Below are 23,835 nucleotides of genomic sequence, written 5' to 3' on the forward strand. Positions count from 1 at the left end.
CTTATCTTTTCTGTCTGGTCCTTACAGTAGGACTATTTAGAAGGAAATTAAAGGTTGAATTCACAGACAATAAAACACAATATTTAAATTGAATACAGTTTGAGTCTGGTATGACCACTAGTTTATGGAGGCTAATATTAGCTAATGTTTTCAAAGTTGAGGTAGATATTGCTTTGAGACATTACCGAATCTCTTTGCTTACTTTAGGAGAGTTCTCTACCTGCGATACTCTTACATTAGTATGAACCATTATCACTTTGTGGCCTGAGTGGCCCTGTTCAGCTAAATTTATAGTCTCACTCTAGGTAATTTTCTTAAAATTAAAAGAAGAGAATAACAGTCTGATTCAGGCAGTTCAAAAAAGCATTAATTAATAAAAAAATATGAATTGAGCACTTGATTTGTGTAGTTTAGTATAGCATAGTAAATTAATGTAAGCTTTGTTTAAGAAAACAACTCTGCTGAATTTAAATTTCCAAACACGATCTGAACATAAATCCCACAACTGGTCAGACAATTCTTTTTTTTTTTAACTGAGCGTTGAATGAGGATGAGAACCTTACGTTGGTGTTTTAAACAGTTTTTAAGTTTTAAGAAGGACTTGAGGGCCGAACAATACATTAGTGATGTGTCAGAAGTTTTCTGGAGTGGCAAATGTGGTTCTTTTTAGCTATTCCGATTTTGAAATAATTTTTTTGCTGGTTTCAGCTCACTGTGATTTGCTGCTTTCTTCTCTTTATCATTATAAACTAAATTTCTCTGGTTTTTGGCCTGTTATTATTAATATATTAATTATATATTAATTATATTAATTATATTAATATATATTATATATTAATAATATATATATATATTATAGAATATATATATATTATATATTACAGAATATAGAATATAAAATATATCTAATATATAATATATTATATAATACATATTATGTATATATATATTACATAATATATATTATATATATTATATAATATATATATTAATAATAAATATATTAATAATATATATCATAATATATATTATAACATATATATATTATTAATAGCTTTTATTAAATCACTTAATACACGTTAAGCATGTATCCAACCCTGGCACGTTAAAATAAATAAAATAAAATAAAAAAATGTCTGCAACTGGGATGATTATAATCAATAACACAGACAAACACAGACAAACACTGCTCGCTATCTGCTGTTTGTTCTTTCTGTACAAATCACGTGCTCATCTGTCAAGCACGCGCTGCACACGAAGCCGGGGCCGCGCCGCTCGCACCCAAAAAAAACCACCAGGAGCGAGAGTCTGACGCGCGTCCACGTGCACGGGTCGAGGACGCATCAGCTAAAGCTAAGCGGGCAGCGGGCTACCAGGCCCAGACGATTCACCGAGTCCACCGGCGCTCATTTTGTTCAGGCGGACCTCCGGCCGGCGGGGGATTAGAAACGTGCATGAGCATATGAGCGTGGAGGGGGGGAGAATAGCGCAAGATGGTTCGGGAAACCAGACACCTTTGGGTGGGAAATTTACCCGAACATGTTCGAGAGGAGAAGATCGTGGAGCATTTTAAACGGTAGGTTACGCAAGAGGCGGCTCCGTCGGCCGAGCAGCGCGCGCTCGTTCTAGAACGAAGGCTAGCTCGGTCGCGACGGTCAGATGCTAACGCGGCTAACGTTAGCATGTGTGCACTTGCACTGCTCGGGGTTTCCTACGTGCTGTCTAGGCTGTGTTGCAGCACAGCGTTATGTGTTAGACTGGGATTGTGGGCATGCAACCACTCGGGTGTAAATGTTTACTTTACTGAATTTGGGCGAAGTTTTTGCTCAACCCAGGAGGCGAGCAGCTAGGCTATGTAGCCACCGAGCTAACGCCGAGCTAACACCCAGCCAACCATTTTGTGGGAAGTCGAGACGTCTACACGACCAGTACCAGCCCGACGGCAGGTCAAATAACACGGCATGACTCGGGGTTATTTTAGCCTCTGGAGACGTGGGACTCGTGACGTCGTTTCTCTGGTTCACTGTGTTAAAGTGAGAAATATTAAAATGTCGAGAATCCACAATATGCTGAGATCACTGAGCTGATGACAAAACGGCAGCAAGTTGTGGATCTGCTCGACGGTGGTAGCCATCACTGTCCCTCACTTAAACTCCCTGTTGTTTTCAAAATGGGCCAATTTACATGTAAAATGCAAACCAGGTTTTGCTCCCCACAGCTGGCAAAACCTGGTGTAAACTCTCTTTATATTCAAGTGCATGACTATAAAGAGAGTTTACCACATAGACGTGTGTGCTGCACATTGTTTGTAGAAGTCATTTAAAAACATATAGGCTCATGGTGTGTTTTTATTGTTTTGCTACATTACATAAAGGCCTCTTGAGTAACCAATCAACACACCCGCAAGCAACACAACACACTGTAACATAACAAGTCATAGTCACTCTTGTACAGCATTACCAGCTCAGGGTCTGGTGACAGCTGTGTTTGATGATACGCTTTTTATATAGTTGTTAAACACTGACATTTGACATGTGTTAGGTCCCAGTGAGGTTGTTGAAGACGTGAATACCTTGAGGTTTGTTTGGAAACCTCCATAACACAGTGGATAATACTTGTAACACCATGCATAGTCGTGAGCATAACAATTGCAGACACGGTTGAAGAGGTTTCCTGAAGTTCAGACAGTTTGTTGCTGTTTGGTGGTCCAAAAGGAAATGTTAAGTTACTTTGGTCATTTTAGGTCAATAATTACCTTTAGCTTTTCATATCCGGGCTTCTTCTGCTTTCTATTAAACAGGCTCTTGCTTTCAGAGAAACAGCTGCACTTACCCTAATCTTGGCCGGTTCATATGTAATTTCCTCTCTTGTTTTCATTGTAATTTCCACAGGTATGGGCGTGTGGAAAGCGTCAAAGTCCTGCGGAAGCGAGGGTCAGAGGGTGGTGTGGCAGCCTTTGTGGATTTTGTGGATATCAAAAGTGCGCAGAAGGCTCACAATGCTGTCAACAAGATGGGAGACAGGGACCTTCGGACTGACTACAATGAACCTGGGTCAGTCCCTAGTGCTGTTCGGGGCCTTGAAGAAACTTCACCCTCGAGCAGTCGAGATGTTACAGGATTCTCTAGGGGAACAGTTGGTCCAGTGTTTGGCCCACCTGTTTCCCTTCACACCAGAGAGGGACGTTATGAACGGAGAATAGATGGGTAAGTGGACACGGCCGCCCCTTGAAATCCAGGGGAATCTAAGTATTGGATAGGTGTAAAACCTTAACACATAGTGGGGTTATGCGTGAGGGATAGATGCCTCGAGGGGGTCGCACAAAGGTAATTAGGGATCGTTCCACTTTTCATCATAATTGACTCGCCTTTCCCATGGGATCTAATTAAATTAACTACACATTATCATTTGGTAAGGTAACTATTATTCAAGGTTTGACATCTGGTTTGGATATTACATCTGTGAGGAATATCCTGGTGAGTTTTGGATTTATTACATTTTGTGGGGAACTACCTTGGGGAGCTTTTGGATACTTTTCAAACATTTTTCTCCTAAATATGGGATCTAACCTTGATTTTACTTGGAATCGCTTGAAAGTGGAAGTAAATCCCTATTATAAAGGATGTACTTTTCTTTGAAGAATCTAGTCAGGTAATATATCGGTTTGTCAATTTTTTTTTTTCCCTCTTGGCCACTGGCGATGGATGGACTAATTTTACCATTTTTTTCATCGGTGGATACGGCTTGTTCTGGATTAAAGTTTCTTAACAATTGGATGGAAGAACAATGAAGAAGAATATTATAGTATACATATTCTAGGCTACCGCAGTCATTTTAGGGGGAGATTAACTACATGCAGTAAACATTTTTTTGTCCCAAATATGGAAGCCATACCAAGAAGACTTTGCAAGAACACAGAGGATCCAAACAACAAGATTGTGGAGCTATTCTTGTTTTGGATTGATGGCCATGAAGACACATGAAGACCGCTTAGTTGGGATGTACCCTCCTGGATGTATGCACCCCATGTTGGATGTACTGATGTGGTCCTAGTATGGATAGGTGTAGCAACCATTAATCTGGATTACTCAAGTGTGGATGTAGCTGCGTAAGATCTCCGCTCAATGAGGAGATGATCATTTAGAGTATGTTACAGAGAGCTGAAGACAACTTTTTCAAAGTAACTTGAAATGTTACTGCCAAAAGATGAAGCCTTCCAGTACGTACGCCCCATAAGATCCTTGGATTGTGGAATTAAGATGCCTATGAGCCCATGAGGAGTTTATATGCTGTGATCGTAGTGTCTGTGAGTCTACAAGCTTGTGTGATGGTAAACTAATTGATATTATCGGTGGAATACATTTTTCACGTAACGTAACTCTTGGAACATACTGACATACAAGACCAGATTGATCCAGATGGATGTATTTTCGGGCACCAACTTACTGTATAGTCAACCTGGAATCCCCTGAAGTTCATCATATTTTTTTTTTTTTTTTTTTTTTTTTTTTTTTTTTTTTTTTTTTTTTTTTTTTATACAAATCCATATTTATTTATTAAGGTCTTATGTTACCATAATTTTTTTAACCACATGTCCAGAAATCCATAGAGAGGTCCATTTCTGTGATTGTTTTGTTTTTTCCTTTTTCCATCCAGTGAAGAGAATTAAGTAGCCTAACTGTGGATTATACATCAACAATCTACTGGCCTGGTGCTCCACAGTATTTGAAGATTACGCGCAGTGCGATTCAAGAGAACCGTTTTTGCCTAATTAGATCAATTGATTTTTCCCCTTGGTTTTTCATTCGGGCTCACATTCTGATCCACCTAGAATTTATTCGGATTAGTTTCGGTAACTTCTTTCCAAAAAGGTTGGTATTGCTCTGCCCTCTGCATATTTTCTTTCTCTAACATTCCTTAGTGCTTTGTCTAATATTAGGTTTTGCACTGCTTTTAGGGAAAATATTGATTTGATGCAAGAGAGGAGAAAATATATTTTATAAAATGCATATATACGATACATATATGTGTTTGTCATTTCTTAATGCAAGTGCCTCTTTTTTTCCAGTATCACATAAATACTACACAGTATTGTTTTCACTTTAAATATCTGAACTGCATGGCATTTTAAATTTCAGTACCACTGAGCTCCTCGATAGAATTGTACGGTTGAATATTTAAGAGATATTTTCAATATTTTCTTTTTTCTTATCAGCAATAGTTCATGAACAGTCAACCTCTGAAATCAGCTCCCCTGGACACCCAGAGGAGCCAAAAGTGCTCAAAGTTTTTGCAAATAAAAGAAAAGTATACATACTAAGAACAGCATTTCAACATTGCTGAATAATGTGTTTGTATGAGTAGATCTTAATAATGAAACAAAGAAGGTTGTAGTGACAAAGTCTGGGGTGGCTTTGTTTCACGTGACTGTTGATGAATTTACAGTATAGAAAAATTGGCTTGTGGGCTGTCAATAAATTAAATGGAATTTAAGCTGCTGACAGTTTAGCAGCGCAACAAAAGTAAAGTCAATTTTACTGATATAAGCCTAATATCACAAATTTGCCTCAACAGGCTTTGTAGGCGGTACAGCATACGACACCCTCTATCTGTTAACCGTCGTCTATAATAGTGTTCACAGAAAGTACCAGCATTTTGTAGGTTGACCCCATTATGTCGTATCTAGATGAGTCAAATTGTTCGGCCTAATTTTTGTGTTGTGATGAAAAGGAAAAAACAATTTATATAAATAAGGTATATTAAATGTGAGAAAAATATGCAACTTTTGTTGGGAAACTAGTGGCTGAAAAGTTAAAAAGCAGTTCCTTAGTTACTGTGAGAAACTTTTAATTGGTTATAAAACAGTCTCAATTTAATACTGATGCCTCTTTATGACAAACATAAGTAAACAAGACCAGATCTGACTTCCCTGCTGCCTTCAACCAGCAGTCGGAAGTGAATTAAAGTGAAAGTTCCTTGTAGTAACTTTCATCAAAGTTGAGCACTTCTGTTTTCTATATTGATCAACTGGAACAGTGACCAAAATTGCCAGAGACAGACTAATGAATTTTGCAAAGGCAAAAACGACAGGATCTCTATCTTATTAGTTTTAAACGTCAAAATGTATCTGGCCTCCTCTCGGCTGTGTCCTTGCTGTACCGACCTCTTAGATTTTCGCTATTGTGCTCCTAAATAGGAAGTTGTTGTCTTTTATGCCTTTTTTCTTTTTTTTTGCGAATCCTAGTAATTCCCTTTTTTCCTCCTCTCTACCCTGTTCTTATTTCACAGTAGCTCAGAAAGCCGTGAACGTGCATATGATCACAGCCCATATGGACACCACGAGCGCAGTGGCACTTTCGACAGACCGCGTCACTACAACGCTGATTATTACCGAGATCGTTCCATGTTTGCTGCTGCTGGCCCGGGGAGCAGTGCTATCGCGGGGACCTTTGAGGCATCAGACCCACATTTTGACTCTAGAATTCGAGACCCCTTTACTCTGACTAATTCTACACGACGTGACCTATACAGAGATGACAGAGGACGACGGGTTGATAGAACCTACCATCACCGTCGGAGCCGATCATCTCATTCCTCACAGTCGAGGCACCCTTCCCCACAACGGACCACGGGACAAACCCCCAAAACGCCTCATTCTCCTAAAAGAGCTCCTTTGTCCCCTGGGAGGGGTCCACGATCTCGATCCCACAGCAGATCTTCAAGCTCTGATTCTGTCAGCAGCACCAGCAGCACGGGCAGCGGCAGGTGTGACATTTGTTATGTTATGATATTAAAGATTTTTGTTTCATGGGAAACATGAGCGGGAATCAACAAATACCCGTTTTAAACTCAGAAAAGTGTCTAATCATTGTTCTCTTTTATTTATTTTGCCACAACAGCGATTCAAACAGCAGCTCAAGTGATGGATCTCGGGCACATTCTGCTCAGTCTTCAGCTACACATGCACCCACTCAGTCTTCTATGGGGCTCGACTCAGATGAGCCACGCAGAAGCTTTGGAATTAAAGTGCAAAACCTACCAGTGCGCTCAACAGGTAAGTTTTTACATGTCAGCCTCTCTCATGGAGTCGTACCAATAACCATTTTGACTTTTCATACTCACTCAGAAGTATCCGTAAATTGCTCTTAACGGGCTAGAGAACACCAACTTATCCATAAAATCCATTGTAAATTGCTTTTGCCGGAACTGGGGAAACAACATGGACATGCGTGCACAGAACATAATGTAGATAAAACGGTCCTTATTAAGTTGCACAGTTTATCATGTGACCACGTTCGGAAACTTGGTTTCGGGTTCCTGCAAATGTGAATTTCTGTTGCTGAACAGGAATCTAATTGTAATCCAATTAACTTTGTGTTATGGACTTCAATAGTTGCCAGAGGGCATTATTTCAAATTGAGGATGGAGATTTATCACCTGAACTGCTGTTGAAATTTCTAATGCAGATTATATACGCAGTAGTCTCCAATCCTCTGACGTTGAAAACCATTATCTGTTTAACACATTTACAGAGTTCACTCAATTGTGCCTGCCAAGAATATTTTTACCATCTGAAGGGGACACACCATGTTTCCCTCCTCCTACAAACTAACTTTAATTTAAAAATGCTAAATGCGATTGAAATTTTTAATAAATCATTCAAAAACGATCAATTTATCATCCTTAACATGTTTTTTTCGTTATAGCCACACAACATTTTACTGTTATGTGATCCTTAAATTCTGGATGTGATCCCACTGGTGTACAGGTCACTGGGCTTCTCATATTTCCACAGATACACTCTTGATGGTTTACTCACATATATAGCAAAGGTTCCTGGACCACAATCATCTATTCTGTAACTACACATTCTAAACTTATTCCTATTCAAGTCATGGCAGTTAGTACCACCTAAACAAGATGCAGTGTGCACAGAGTCCTACAACAACAAAGATTGAGAAGTAGAAAACTTTGGACAACACATGCTTTCTGTACCCCTTTTGATGATGGGCATTGGATAGTAATCTTTTTTTTTTACCCTCCACAGACACAAGTTTAAAAGATGGACTATTCCACGAATTCAAGAAACATGGGAAGGTGACCTCAGTGCAGATCCATGGAGCTTCAGAAGACCGCTATGGTTTGGTGTTCTTTAGGCAACAAGAGGATCAAGAGAAAGCCCTCACTGTCTCCAAAGGAAAGCTGTTTTTTGGCATGCTTATTGAAGTCACTGCCTGGAACGGCCCAGGTAATTGATACACAAAACGGCATTTGGATTAAAACTTGGTGCCAACAAAGGAATTCATAAAACATTATTACATAAAACAATGTTATTGTGCTGATGTTGGATAATATGAGCTTGACATTTGGCAGCTTGTCAGTCATGTTAATGATAAACCTCGTCCTTCCCCTCAGAAACAGAGAGTGAAAATGAGTTCAGGCCCTTGGATGGGCGGATAGATGAGTTCCACCCAAAGGCGACAAGGACCCTGTTTATAGGCAACCTTGAGAAGACCACCAGTTATCAACAACTCCTCGACATTTTCCAACGCTTTGGAGAAATTGTGGTATGCTGCCGTTTGACTGTGTACTGTAAATTGGTACATTTTACATTTGAAATGGGTCTCTAATTGTTCTGTCTATTCTCCTCAAGGACATTGACATCAAGAAAGTAAATGGTGTTCCCCAGTATGCGTTTGTGCAGTATTCTGATATTGCCAGTGTCTGCAAGGCCATTAAGAAGATGGATGGAGAGTATCTGGGAAGCAACAGACTAAAGGTAGTGTTTTTACAGTTAACAAGAGTAAAATGTCTGACTGAGTAGGGTTTCAACCTAATGTATTCTGTGTATATAATATGACTCTTGTTCTCTTTCTCTTTGAAGCTTGGCTTTGGAAAGAGTATGCCCACTACATGTGTTTGGCTTGATGGTTTAGCAACCAGTGTTACAGAGCAATACCTCACACGGCATTTCTGCCGTTATGGACATGTAGTTAAGGTAAGTTGTTATATTTTCTCCATAAGATTTTCAGCTTTTATTTTAATGCCGTGTGGTTTCAAAACTCTAAGTGTACCTTTTTGTCCTTTTGTAGGTTGTGTTTGATAGATTGAAAGGGATGGCCCTCATCTTGTACAACAACACAGATTTTGCTCAGGCAGCTGTAAGGGAGACCAAAGGTTGGAAGATTGGTGGCAATAAAATAAAGGTAAACAGTGACAATTATGGGGTTTATTGGAGAACAGTATTTTAATGTATTTGTGGAAAACTTATTTACTTTATTTAATTTTTTATTAAAGGTGGATTTTGCAAGTCAAGAGAGTCAGATGGCATTCTACCGATCTATGCAGACATCTGGTCAAGACATTAGAGACTTCTATGAAATTCCTGCTGAACGACGGTAATATTCCAATAGTTTGAATTGCATGCAAGTGATAATGACCACAATTAATTATGTATTTTTTAAATTGCCAGACATTTTTCAGTTAATAGAATTGATAAGATTGCTTTTTTGGACCCTCATTCAAATTGAATTAACCCATATAAATATGCCTCACATAAAGTGATAACCTTTTTAGAATAACAATTCCGCTGCAAAATATTTAGCCCTACTGAAAGTGACAGTGCTACTAAATGACAAATTACTAGGGTAACAAATTTAATTTTCTTCTCTTTCGCTCCATTCACTCTACAGAGAGGAACGAAGACCTCCATACCATGAATTTACTGCAGAAAGGGCTTACTATGAGAATATACGAACGCCTGGCATCTATCCAGAGGAAGCTCGAAGAGACTATGCTGCTCGCAGCAGAGACCGTTTTCCTGAACTGGAACACTATCAGGGGGAACACTTTGACCCGCGTTATCATGAAGACCCAAGAGACTACAGGGATTACAGAGACCCCTTTGAGCAAGACATCCGAAAATACACATATATTCAAAGAGAGCGGGAAAGAGAGCGAGAACGTTTTGAGGCCGACCGCACCAGGTGGAGTCCTTCCCATCCAAGGCGACCTGTTACTCCGACGGTATCTCCTTCACCATCTGACCGTGCTCCCAGAGACTCAGAACGGCGGGTTTATAGCCAGTCCTCTGAGCGAAGTGGTAGTGTGAGTTCAATGTCACCACCACACTTTGACAAATCGGATAAGACCTTGCTGGAACTTGCCGCGAAGACTGATAAGAGCAGCCAACCAGAACGTGTTGCAGGTGCTGAGAAAACCAAACGTGCAAAACGAAAAGAGAAAGGTGACAAAGACAAAGCTGAGAAGGTTAAATCAAGGAAAGCAAAGGCGCAATCCCCATCCAACCCACTACCTGAAACGGAGCTTGAGACTGGTTGTGATGGAGGGTCTGGAAGAGGAAGGGGATCAGACCAAGATTCCCATGAGAGGCAGAAAAGTAAAGGGGATGGTGAATCTCTTACTGGAAATCCGTCGTCAACTGCTCATCATGACTCTGTAAAAAGTGAAAGATCTGAAATGAGTAAAGGTGAGAATTCAGACGTGGATGGAAAAAACAGAGTCAAGAAACATCTAAAGCCTGATATTGGAAATGATGGGAAAGATTCATCAGTGGATTCAGACCGCCTTGCTGCAAGAAAAAGGCGCTTTGCTGATTCAGGAGGCAGGACTATTCGTCAGAAAAGAAGCAGGCATGAGGAGGAGGATGTTATTCCATCCTCTGACTTTGGTGCTAGTGGCACATATTTGAAAGAGTTGGACACTGACAAAAACAAAGATTCACAACGGAGAGATTCAAGACTCAAAGCTGACAAAAGTGGCACTCAGAAGGATGGTCAAGAGGACCTTAGAGGGCAAAGAGAGAAGTCGGAGGGATCTTTGGACCCACTGGAGTCAAAACGACATCCAGGGCACACTTCATCCAGAAGGTTTTCCCATGAGGGGATTACAGACCAAAGCAGTATAAGAGAGCAAGAACACCATGCGGCTTTCAAATTTGCTCTGAATGCCGACCCTGACAAAAGCGTTAAAAGCAAGGAAGACCACGTTGATATTGACCTCTCTCAGAGTTACCGCAAGCAAATGGAGCAAAATAGACGGTTGCACCAGCAGCAACAGCAGCGGGACTCTGACAAATCTGACAAACCAGGAAGTCCTCACGGAAGTGAAACAGAGGACCTGGAACATCGCAGTCTTGTGCATGAAGTTGGAAAACCACCTGAGGATGTCACAGATAATTTTCCGTCTCACAAACTAAAGAAAGTAGACCAATTTGAACCTGACTCAGGAATTAAGAGGGAGCGTGTCTACAGGAGCTTTAGACAAAAAAGTGAAGATCCTGACTGGAACAACATGTCCTCTCCAGGACATCAGCACTTCTCTCTCCATGCAGATGAGGACTTCGTGGAGCCTTCTCAGAAAGAGTTAAGTAGACATGAGGAAAAGATTCACCCAGATCTGGAGCTATTAGTCAAGAGGACACATAACACACAGGCAAACAAGCCAAACACCCCTTTACTTAGTGTGGAGGAAGAGCAACAAAAGAGATGGGAGAGCAGAGTTAAACAAGACGTGTTGCCTGACCTGAACTTTTCTAGAAGTCTAAGTAAGAACATTCACAATCGCAAGCGTTTGGAATATGGTATGTGGCATGACTTGGAGCCTGGGGAAGTACGATCCGACTCTGAGGAGGACCGAGAGAACAAACCCCACTCTCCTATGCCGTCCACATCTGTGCCTTTTGCCGAGAGGCCAAGGGTTGACAGGTTTTCAGACCCCAAACTAGCACATCTTGAAAGGAACAAATTCTACTCCTTTGCACTTGATCAAACTATCACACCGGATACAAAGGCTCTGCTCGAACGTGCAAAATCTCTCTCGTCTTCAAGAGAAGATAACTGGTCGTTTTTGGATTATGATTCTCACTTTGCAGGTTTACGCAGCAGAAAGGATACTGAGAAGGTAGAATCAGCACCACGACCTACACCTTCCTGGTACATGAAAAAGAAAAAGAGTCGAATTGGAGCCGAAGACAAACTTGATGACAGGAAGGAGGAACCTAAGCCAGAGGAACATGAACGCAGGGAACTTTTTGCTTCACGCTTCCTTCACAGCCCCGTCTTTGAGCTGGACTCTAGGCGACTTCAACACTTGGAACGCAAACATGAAGAACCTGAACATACACAAAACCAACAACCTGGTCAGCAAGGGACGGTAGATGGTGAACTAGACTCGGGGCCAGTTGTCCTTTTCCATAGTCGTTTTTTGGAACTCACACGACTGCAACAACAGAAGAATAAAACCCATCAGCTGCAAGAGGCAAAAGTAGACCCAGTGCCTACAGGTGAGATTAAAGTGGAAAAAGCTCCTGTTCAAGAGCAACCGGCTCTGCAGTCGCCTGAGACAATGGAATCTATCATGGAGCCAGAAATTAAACCCATCAGTCCTGCTGAAGAGCTGATCTCTGAACCCAGACTCATACCAACTCCTGTCACCCAATTTGTGGTCAAAGACTTTCCTCCACCTGAAGAGAAATGTGTTGTGTTAACCCCAGCCCCGGATCTTTATACCCCTGTGTCCGTCACAAAGGAAGAGGAAAAAGAAGAGGTGAAAGAAAATGAACCTGTCGTACCCATGCAGCACCCATTAACTGAGGCACCAACTGATAGTGAACCTGCACAAATAGCAGCACCTGAACCCAGTTATTTAGTGGATAAATGTAAACCTTCTCCATCTGAAGGGAAATTGGATATTACTGAGGATGTAAAACCTTTCTGTCCTGAAAAACCAGGCCGTCGTGATTCTCATGATGAGTTTGTTAGCATTTCAGAAGCAGAGCTGGATCCTGAGACGACACAACCAGAAGTGCCTGAAGCCACGAGTCCCATACCACCTAGTCTTCTAGAGGAAGAGAAAGAAACCCACATTGTTTGGAAAGCAGTAGCAGAGCCTGAGGTAGAGAGGAAACTTCAAGTTAGTAAAGTGCAGATGCCCATTGATACTGACACAAATGACGAGCCAGCCTCACCTCAGAAAGAGCATAAAACAAAAGAAATGAAAAATAAAAAGGGCAAACAATCCCCTGCTCAAGTTTCTCCAGTTCCCGCCATGTCAACCTCTAGTTCTGAGAAACAAGCAACACGCAAGAGTGAGCGCATTGACAAAGAGAAGCTGAAACGTGGATCATCCCCAAGAGCTGAATCAAAGTCTACAGGCAAATCTCCTATTCATGGATCAGAACCTGATATGTCAGAGCCGGGCATATCAGCGGGCAGAGCAAGACGAAGAAATGTTAAATCAGTGTATGCCACTCCAGTTGAAGATGATGCACCAGTTCATTCTGGAAAGGAAACAGAGTCACCACGCTCTGCGCGAAAGCGAGGTACAGACAAAGATGCAACACTACAACAAAATATCGAGCAGGATCCACCCGCCCCAATCCCTATTGTTAAACGGGGCCGTCCTCCCAAGAATCGCAGACGTGGCGAAGAAAGTTCAACAGTTAAAGTAGAAAAATCTAAAATGGACAATAAAGACACAGATTCAAATGAATCAGAAGGTGGGGAACGAATTCCAAGAGTGTCAAAAGGGAAATCGTCCCCTCATGGCACAAAGTGTTCATTGAATCCAATGCAGACAGTCCTAGGATCTGGATCAACAAGGAAGGGGAAAAAACTGAGGGGGCTGATGATCAGGAAATGGATTTCACAGATGAAGATTCTATGGCTTTGCAAGATTCATCAAGTTCATGTAAAGAAGAACCAACAATAAAAGTTGACCAAAAGAAAGAGGAGAAAGACAAACAAGGAAGAGAATTGGGCAGAGATAAAATAGTTTTCCATGAAAAGGCTTGTGAGGGTAAATCAAATGGGAAAGAGACCGATTCCCCAGTCTTAGAAGAGAAACCCACCTTGGAAAAAGACAGGATTGTTAGAGGAAAAACCAAGTTGACAAGGACTCCCAAGTCTCCTATTCTCAAGAACCTCAAAATCCGACTAAATGTCACAGAGGTGAAAGATCTTCTTCAGTTAGGGGATGATGAACAAGAAGATTCTTCAAAAAAGTCAAAACCTGGTGAGCAGAGTGATCACGTTTCAAAGTGTACTAATGCCAACAAAGGGGGTTCCACCAATGAGGAAAAGGAAGATGCCAATTTGGAAAAAAAAGAGCTTCTGGAATCGCCAAAAAGCTTAATTTCACAGGAGCTAGAATTGGAGCAGGCTCTGAGAAACATTGCTAAACTTACAGATCCAGGTTTTCCAACAGAACCACCGGTCCCGCCGGTCCCGCCTACAGAAGTGAAAAGTGACCCAGAGGAAGAAAAACCTTATCCTGCTAGCGAAACAGAACTCATGGCTGCTATTGACTCCATAACTGCTGAGGATGGAACTGTATCATTACCTCCAGCAGCTCCAGCAGCTCCAGCAGCTCCATCAAGTGCAGGCGTAGGTTCAGAACCTGAGATACAAGACTCGATTTTGCCTGCAAAAGAAAATGAATCTGAAACAAATATACCTGCTTTACAGGAGGAGCCTGTCTTCCCTGCCACACCCAAAAAGGGAAGACCTAAACGTAAAGGCCAAAAGCAAGTAAGAAAAGATTCAAAGGAAGGGCCTTCAATGTGTGAGGAATTGACAACTCCTTCAGCTGATAGCCCACCTTCCAGTGTAAAGACTGTTCCTGCAACAACTCCATCAGCAGCAACTACTGCAGTTATTACTTCGACCACATGGAAGCCAGAACCTGAGCCTTTAGCTGTCAAGGTCTCAGATGTAGTCGCAGAGTCTGAGTCATCTTCTGGAGAACAGATTCAACATCTTAAATCTGTTAACCCCCAGTCTAAGAGTCAAATATGCCCAAAGCCTCAACAGGTGTCACCTGACTGCATCTCCCCTTCCCTGTCTCCCCTAGCCAACAGGCCTAACATCAGACCCATTCAAACCAGTAGAATTCCTGTTTCTCCACCAGATTGGCGCCATCAGTCTAAAGATACAGGGGTCTCCTCTTCATCTCCCATGCCGTTGGTGTTCAAGGAAAACCAGCCTTTCCCTTCAGACCCTGAAAACATGGATATTGATCATGGCACAAGTGACTTGAGACAGATTCTTATGAAACATAAAAACATTTCTTTGCCAGGCAGTAGTTCTATTCCCAGTAATCTACCCACCCTGCGAGATCAGAACCCCTCTGAAGGCAATACTCCATCAGCTGTTGTGCCAAATAAGTCACCACTATCTGGCAGTGGAATGGCAGCTCATCCAGCTCCACCTATTGCTCGAGCTCCAGCCTCACTACCTTCTCCTGAGACGAAGTCTGTGATCTCTGTTATTGCGTCCACGGCAACCTCTGTTATCAGTCGTGTTTGCAACCCTCCTGAGCCTGAGGACAAAGTAAACATGAACATTGGAAACCCCTGCGTTGACATGACTCTACCCAAACCAGCCTATAGGACCATCAAAGACGATACCGGATCATACCATGGACCAGCTGTTGGCGATGGAGGCGGAAGTGCTGCACGCTTCATTGTCGAAAGCCCTACTCTTGGTCCAGGGTCTTGCCCAGGTCTGAGAGTAAATACATCTGAAGGAGTGGTGGTATTGAGCCACTCGGGCCAGAAAACGGAGGGACCCCAGAGGATAAGTGCAAAAATAAGTCAGATCCCACAAGCAACAACAGGTGACATCGAATCTCAGCAGCTGGTGTCCATGCCCCAGATAAAACAGGAAATGTATGGCCATTCTCATTTAGGACTTCAGAAGGGGCCTTCAGTGCAGACAGATCATGGGCATCCTGGTAAGACGCAGTCAACTTTGTCTTCTATTAAACAAGAGAGCACTGGTTTGGAAAAGATGGAATCCACTTACCAATCTGGAACTCAAGGAGTAGTGAAGCGTCTCACACAAGGCAACCAGCAAGTAATGAGTTACCATCCAGAATACATGCCAATAAAACATCAGAAGAAAATGGACAGTGCTGATCCTCACAGTACGGACGGAGCTAAAACGACTTGGACCTCTGCTATAAGTCCTGCGATAAGCCCCCATTTGCCGTCTCCGCCTGGCAACCACGTAGGTTTCGTTACAGCGGCTGGTGACAGAGGACCCTCCCATATCAGTGGGGTCAAACAGGAGCCGCGATCCCCTCGCAAGTCAGGTCATCCACACACTCCGTTTACTAAAGTGTCCTCACCCGTAGGCTCCTCGTCACCCAAGGGCATACCAGTGATGTTATCTACTGGCCTTCCCGCCATGCAACAGTTTATTACCGGTGTCCACCATGCAGAGCAGTCGGTTATCATGCCCCCTCACAGTGTGCCTGGAGGCATGGGACGGATGTCTCCTCACCGGGTTAACCAGTCAATTCCAGTGGGGCATCTTGTCCAAGGAGATGTTCGGGTCAATACCCCTCCTCTCTCTGTGATGAGCTATGGGATGCATAGCGAGCCCCTTGCCTCTCCGTGGTCCGGTCCCATGCAGTCACGGCCCACCTCACCCCAGGCTGTTGGCAGGGACAAGGTTCTCAAGGTGAACCCCGGTTCTTTGAGGGGTCACGACGGGGAACAGGAAGAAGCCAGGCGCTTCCACCAGGCTTCAGGAAGACAATCGGCTGCACAGTTAAAACCGGAGAATATGCAGTCGGATCCTCGCGGGCCTTTGCGCGGTAGTGTCCAGTTAGAAACATACATGGCACAAAGAGATATGCGAGTCCTCATGCACCAGCAGGGAGAGCGTTTGGCCACTGACCCTCATTCTGGACACATTCAAGAAACCCTTCCCTCCTCTTCTGCGCCTTCCAGCCTGCCCCTGTCGTTGTCTCCAAGGGCACATGTTTTGCCAAAAGGTGTGTCTGAGAAAGATATAACAAAGCCACTGGAGGCAAAGAGGCCACACTCTCCTCTTCCTAAAGATGGAATGATGGGGATCAGACAGTCTGGGCAAGCAATGGCATCTCCCCAGAGAGTTCAGCTAATGCCACCAGGGCCTAGTGGCTCATTCACAGAGTACACAGGGATGTACTCAAACCCAAGAAGCATCCATTCTCAAATACCAGAGACGTCTCCTGTTGGACTTAACCAGCCACCACTGAACGTCACACCAACCATGGTGAGTTCACTGCACTTAACACTCCGGTTTAGTAGGTACACCAAGCTAAAAGCAATGCAGTCTGATACAACTGCCTCCAAATCCTACCATCATGAAGGTTTTATCAACAATGTTCACCTTTTGTTTAAACTGTTTAAAAGAGCTTAAGATTTAACTTCATGAGCATTTTGATAATAATTTACTGGCCAACTAAGTATACATGCAAATTTGGGTTTATATCTTCGTATTGGAGAAACTGTTCATGACACATTGCACTATTGTGTGGACTCCTTAGGCTGCAGACCCCCAGACAAAACCAGATGGCAAGATGGCGCAGCCCGTTAATATGGTGCAGTTGCTCACGGTAAGACAAAACTCATCAGTATAAATTGTCTTCGGCGTTGTTGATCTTAACAAGAGCTGGCTTTGTCTGACATACTTGTCTTTTGTTTTGTCTCACATTTAAACAGAAATACCCTATTGTGTGGCAAGGCCTGCTGGCACTGAAGAACGACACAGCTGCAGTCCAGTTGCATTTTGTCTGCGGTAACAAAGCTTTGGCTCATCGGTCGCTGCCGCTTCAAGAAGGAGGCGCATTGCTTCGGATCGTCCAGAGAATGAGGCTAGAGGCTTCACAACTAGAGAGTGTAGCCCGAAGAATGACGGTACGTGGGCCTCGTCTTGCTCCCATAGAGTAAAGTTTCCATTTCATTAAATTGAGTCTAACAACGTTTACATGTTTCACCCTACAGGGGGACACTGACTTCTGTCTTCTCCTCGCTCTGCCATGTGGACGAGATCAAGACGATGTCCTAAACCAAACTCAAGCTCTTAAGGCCGCCTTCATCAACTACTTGCAGGCAAAGTTGGCTGCTGGTATCATTAATATTCCCAACCCGGGATCCAATCAGGTGAGACATGATTGTTTGTGTCAACTTTTTTCCCAGTAATTTGTAAATAACTGGGTTTTTTTGAGTGATACATAGAAGTTAAATTATTTAAGCAAATCTCTTTTCATCAAATGATGTGACATCTACAGTTCACTCTAACTTTTTACTGGGTTTTCATTTAGTATCTTTGCACAACCAATGCACATGACTTGTTGTGTAATATATTTTTTCTTGTTTTTTTTCCAGCCTGCCTATGTGCTACAGATTTTCCCACCATGCGAATTTTCAGAGAGCCACTTGTCTCAGCTCGCCCCCGACCTTCTCAACAGGATCTCCAGCATCTCGCCACACCTCATGATTGTCATCACCTCTGTGTAACCTTCACTGCTGGGAACCGTACCATCCATGGATGTTCTTGCGGATGAGCCTCAGGAAACCAGAGGAATAAGAGAACTTTTTTTTTTTTTTTTTTTTTTTTTCCTGGACAAAATGGGAATGTGTAGGATATACTTTATCAACGCTTTTTGTTTTCAGTCTATTTTTTCTTTTGTCACTCCCGTCTGGTATTTTTTGTCCTTCTCAAAAAAACTCAGAGATGGACCAAACCAGAATCAGTCTTATTTGACCATTTCTCTGCTGTATTTCTATTTATTGGAGTTTTATTTTAATGTTCGAAGATGCTCTGAAGAAAAAATCAGGATGTTTGATGAACAACGAGTGACTATCTTGGTGGCCTTTTTTCTTTCACCTGTCTTTTATTGATTGTCATATTCATTTCTTCACAAGAGTGGATCATAGAAGCTTTTGCATCGCAATGGCTAAAAAGACATTTCAACATGTAATTTTAAATAATTATGTACAGACTATCTTGCCCAGGCTTTCTTTTAGAGGAGGAAAAATTAACTATAAAACTATGGAGACCCTGTAGAGGACCATGTTCGTTTAACAGCTCCTTTAACTCCACCAGCTCTGCTCTTTTTCTCACAATACTGAAGCAGTTACATTTTTGGCTCCTGCCTTTGCATTGAACAAGCTACATTATGATTTGGGAGTTTTTGAATACAGGACTTGTAAATATTTTAAATATTTAAACTTTGAAAATGGAACTTGGACAACTCAACAGAGACTTGAACTCTGGGACAAACCAGAACGCAGAGTGTGGAAATTTAGATGGATATCCTTGATTTTTGGGTGTAAATACTTGTAACACAAGAAGGTTGGCAAACTCTCCTGGGGAGTCTGCTGATGGCACTTCATATTTTGTAACTCAAATAAAACAAACTCAAGAAAAACTTGAATATTTAAGATATAATCCTTTATTTTTTTATCTCATGTGTGTTATTTGGCAAGAATGTTTTTATATTTTTATTGAGCTAAACCTTAATTTCACTCACTTTAATTCTCAAGACATGCGAGGTATTAAAAACAAGGTTACATTTAATACGATACAACAGAGGTTTAAGTTAACATCAGAAGGGGTTGTTAACAGTTTGATGAGTTCAAAAGCAAATGGTGCAGTACTTTGTATAATCTAGCCATAGTTAAAAATGCTCTCTAGTGTTTGACCAGCACAATAACTGCAAAAAAATTTTTTTTAATTATTTTGTTTCGATTCCAGTATATTTGATTTTGATGGTTCAGTGACTGGGCAAGGAACTCCAGACTTTACACATCAAAGTCTGTGGAAACCTACTACAGAAAAGATGTATCTTCGTGAAATCTGATAAATTGCCTCAAGTGATGTCACTTTAAAATGAAAAAGATCAGGGGGAGAGGAGTTAAAAACAAGTGACTCATCGGTAGTCAAGTTGTATTATGGGTAATGTAGGCTTCTTGACATTGAATAAGATTTCTCTGGTTCCGCTCCATTCATTTGACATCATTTCTAACTATGATCGTGAGTTCAATAGTTCAATCCATGTTACTGAATATAAAACAGAAGGCTCTGTTACGTTTACCTCAAGGGGAGTTCACTATGTACTTAAATACTGCTTCATTTTAAAAGTAGGTGTGCTAGTGTAGCTGATCTACACTGGAGCCAAAAATGGCCACCCGCTGTTCTTCATACTGGGAAATGTTCCTCTTCATGATGTCCATACAGGGTCCCAGCAAACGCTCAAAAGCCTGGATGTCAATTACTGAAAGAAAGAGAAAGTAAATTACGATTATGTCATACCATCGCAGGCTTCTGTTTTCCTTCTAACAAACGGAGTAGTGTAGTTTTGTAAAAAAAGAAGTGGAACAAACTCTAGATAGAGCGTGTTTCAATAAATTAACTTTATGATAAACATTTTGATGTCAAACCGGAGGTTAAAGAAAAACTGAATAATAAACAGTATATTTAGAAGATATTTAAATTATGAGGCTCAGTGGATATAATATTTTTAATCACAGTAAAACAGCAGAAATCCAGATTAATTGTATCGATTTGTCCAATCTTCTGTCGTAATTTAAATGTCAGGAGGCGGAGCTAAACTCTGGTGGGCTCCGTCCCAGTTTGACCTCATGTTCACACACGTGTATGAGTACCTGATAAAACGGCCACTTGCTGTGTTTAAATTATAAATTACTGAATTGCTTGTTTCTGCTTCATCCAATTTAAGGCCTGCAGCACCACCACCTCCTCCTCCTCCTCCTCTTAAGAGCCAACTACAGTCCAGTTTTCAGTCTCTTTCAGTAAAATTTGAGGTGCTGCTACGCCTGACTTCAAAGAGCGAAAAACACCGTAGTCTTACCTAAACATTTGGTTTCTCCATCGGCGTAAACTGAAGCTGCTCGAGGTTTGTTGGTGACCAGCGCCAGCTCCCCAAAATACTGCCCTCTAGAGCAGCGAGCCACCTCCACCTCTGTGTTGTCCTGCTGGCCTGCCTTCGTCTGTAACAGACACAAAGGAATCTGTGAGTCCTGCAGTCATTTAGTACATTGACGTCACACATTACCAGGCATATTCTATTCACTGAGGGGTAAATGATCAAGAGGCAACTAAAATAGATTCAGTTACGCACTCACTTTGTTTTTTATCATTATCTTCACCGCTCCTGATTCCACAATGTAGAAACAGTCGGCCGCATCCCCCTGCAGGCACAGAAACATTTATGAAGTCTCACCTGTTGTTGATTAACGCACAAAAGATACAGCGGCGAATGTCCAAACACTGTACCTGCGTTATTAAGAGCTCTCCATCTTTGAACGCTCGTGCTCCCACAACATCTACAATCTTCATCCTCTCAGAGAGCTTGTGAAAAGAAAATTATGTAGTATGATGCGACACAAATACAAGCATAAGTGTGTATATATATATATATATATATATATATATATATATTTATATGTGTACGATCTATTATCTTGTATAGAGTTTGAATTTGTACGAACCTCAAGAGACTTCAAAAGAGGAACACACTCAATGAAGGCCTCATACATCCTCCTCTTCTTCGCATTATTTCTAACAATCAGTCTGTGAAATGTGGCTCGATCCTGAGCACCAAACGAGAATAATAGTTTGTGTTTTATTTGAGCTTATATTCTTCTTTTTATTCGAGGTCATGATGCTTTGTGGGACTCACCAGGCCCCACAGGGCGCCTTCCTGTGTTGCAATGATTGTAGCAGCTCGCGGCGTGTTGTACATGAGAGCCAGCTCACCAAAACTGCCCTTATTGTCATACTTTCCAACGCACACGCTCACTCCGTCCTTCTGCACCAAAATATCATACACACCCCTGGACAGAATATGACACACAGACGGGTAGTAGAAGTCATTATAAGACGGACAAAATGTCATCTAGTTATAACATTATACAAACAATTTAAAATCTGTCACTCACTTCTCTATGACGTAGAAATTGTCTCCGTCGTCTCCTTGGTCTATGATGTGCTCCTGAGGTTTGACCAACACCTCGAACATGCCGTCCAAAACCTCAGAGAACTGCTCCTGGAAGTGAGGAAAGCTTACGTTTAACATTTAAAAAAACATCAAGACGAGATAAGAAACATATACACATAAGTTAGGTTTTAAAAATAGTGCCATGAAATAGAAGATCAAAATAAGATAAAGTGGAGTAAAACAGAACAAACTGGAGAAGAGAAGTTGTGGAGCTGCTACAATGCATAACCAAATATTATTGACTAAAAGGCCTCGATTCAAAAGGGCAGAGAGTTGGAGCAGAGTTTGTTCCAGATGTGTAGATCATAAAAACCTCAATGCTGCCTCCTCATGTTTTAGTGACAGTAAGCAGAGCAGCAGAAACCATTCATTCAGTGTAAACTGTAAACCATCTGTCTGACAAACAGGAAGCCAGTGTTAAAATCGGACAGATGTGTTGCACTTTTGTGCTCACATTAGGTGTCTGTCTGTCTCTCTGTGTGTGTGTGTGTGTGTGTGTGTGTGTGTGTGTGTGTGTGTGTGTGTGTGTGTGTGTGTGTGTGTGTGTGTGTGTGTGTGTGTGTGTGTGTGTGTGTGTGTGTGTGTGTGTGTGTGTGTGTACTTGTACATATATCTTTGTGAGGACCGATTTAAGTTTTAGACCTTCAGAGTGAGGACATTTTTGTAAATTGAGGACTTTTTTGGCGATCTTCACTTCTTCAAAGGCATTTCTGAGGGTTTTAAAGTTCAGGTTGGAATTAGGTTTAGGTTTGGGTAAGGGTTGGGGTTAAGAATTTAGTGATGGTTATGGTTAGGATAAGGGGCTAGAGAATTAATATGTCAATGAGTGTTTTCACAAAGATAGAACAAAGGGATGTTTATGAAGACCTTATATTCAGCTTTTGAGTAAACAGCACACGTCTGATCAGTCATCATCAAAAGTTCATCATGTTGTTGTACCTGCTCCAGTGTTTTGAACAGCAGAATGTCTCTGCAAGCGTCCTGAAGTCTGCGGCGCTGCACGTCCGTTTTGGGATGCACAACCCGAGGCTCTGCATCATCGTCCTCGTCGTCATCGGGGTTGTACGCCTCTGCACAAACTGCAGCGGGACAAACTAATGAGAATACTGCACAGTGGTCAACATTAATCAATATCCATCACACACATTGTTCCAGTTACTGACCTGAAACTCTGCGATTGTATTTACCGGTGGTGGGCTCTGCAGAGAGACAGAGGTGGATTTACTTCACTGGATTTCACAAATCTATTACAGCATGAGGAAGCTTAATATACTTTATTGTTACAGTTCCTGTGATGTGTGTGATGCTGTTTCTTCTCATCTGTGCAAATTCATGTGCATTGTGAATTCCCTGAGTTAATGAGTGTTATTTTGTATCATTAGATCTGCTAGTTGTAAGGGGAGCAGACATTTTTAGCCAGCTTTTTGTTCATGTGGATGTTTGCCTGACTGTGACCTTGTAGGTCAAAACTTTGCAGCAATATTTTTTGGGAGCTTCCAGTTTCTCTGTGTCCTTTGTTTGATGATTTTGACACCATGAATCTTTTTCTCATCATCTCTTAAAGTTACATTTTTCATTTATAGAACATGGAGCAGAAAACAAACACAAAATGATGTAATATTACTCACTAACAGTGTCTTCCTCCTCCTCCTCCTCTTCCTCAACCTTTTTGGGCGTATTTGACTTTGTTTCAAAGCTCACTCCTCTCCGTTCAGATTTTTTGCTGCGTTTCTTGTCTCCTTGGTTGTTTCTTTGACCCTCCAGAATTCGTGTAAAATGCTGCACAGCAAATTCGACCAAGTCCGGCGGCCCACGGCGAAGCACCTCCACTGTGTATCCCTGCAGCAGCTCCTTCAAACCAGCTGGTATCTCCACTTTACTCATCTTACAGGTTTAGAGGTCACAGGCTGGAGTTTGTTAGTTTACAAAAACCTTCAAATCTAAATGTTTTGAAATATCAAATCCAACATCAGCTTGTCCCGCAGATTTGATAAACATACTTCTGTATGGAGCGAACTG

The 23,835-nt window shown here is 41.8% G+C and overlaps 2 protein-coding genes across 2 annotated transcripts; one reads left to right on the forward strand and one right to left on the reverse strand.

Annotated features, from left to right (window-relative positions):
* Positions 1-1,289: 1,289 nt before the first annotated feature.
* On the forward strand, positions 1,290-19,230 carry si:ch1073-335m2.2 (msx2-interacting protein). Its single transcript, XM_054616476.1, is given in 16 exon segments — positions 1,290-1,576; positions 2,892-3,206; positions 6,289-6,765; positions 6,900-7,054; positions 8,048-8,248; positions 8,416-8,567; positions 8,654-8,779; positions 8,885-8,998; positions 9,093-9,206; positions 9,298-9,398; positions 9,693-13,639; positions 13,642-17,063; positions 17,338-17,406; positions 17,513-17,707; positions 17,795-17,953; positions 18,179-19,230. Coding segments are annotated over 16 exon segments (9,762 nt in total). The 5' UTR covers positions 1,290-1,493; the 3' UTR covers positions 18,311-19,230.
* Positions 19,231-19,790: 560 nt separating this feature from the next.
* prkar2ab (protein kinase, cAMP-dependent, regulatory, type II, alpha, B) lies at positions 19,791-23,700 on the reverse strand. Its single transcript, XM_054616502.1, has 10 exons — positions 23,445-23,700; positions 22,980-23,015; positions 22,756-22,895; positions 21,758-21,864; positions 21,499-21,652; positions 21,308-21,409; positions 21,093-21,167; positions 20,942-21,007; positions 20,668-20,806; positions 19,791-20,070 (listed from the first exon to the last, which is right to left on the reverse strand). Exons 1-10 carry the CDS (start codon positions 23,698-23,700, stop codon positions 19,946-19,948), a joined length of 1,200 nt encoding a protein of 399 aa, XP_054472477.1. The 3' UTR covers positions 19,791-19,945.
* Positions 23,701-23,835: the final 135 nt, after the last annotated feature.

This window comes from Anoplopoma fimbria, chromosome 17 (assembly GCF_027596085.1).
Source record: "Anoplopoma fimbria isolate UVic2021 breed Golden Eagle Sablefish chromosome 17, Afim_UVic_2022, whole genome shotgun sequence".
Taxonomy (NCBI): domain Eukaryota; kingdom Metazoa; phylum Chordata; class Actinopteri; order Perciformes; family Anoplopomatidae; genus Anoplopoma; species Anoplopoma fimbria.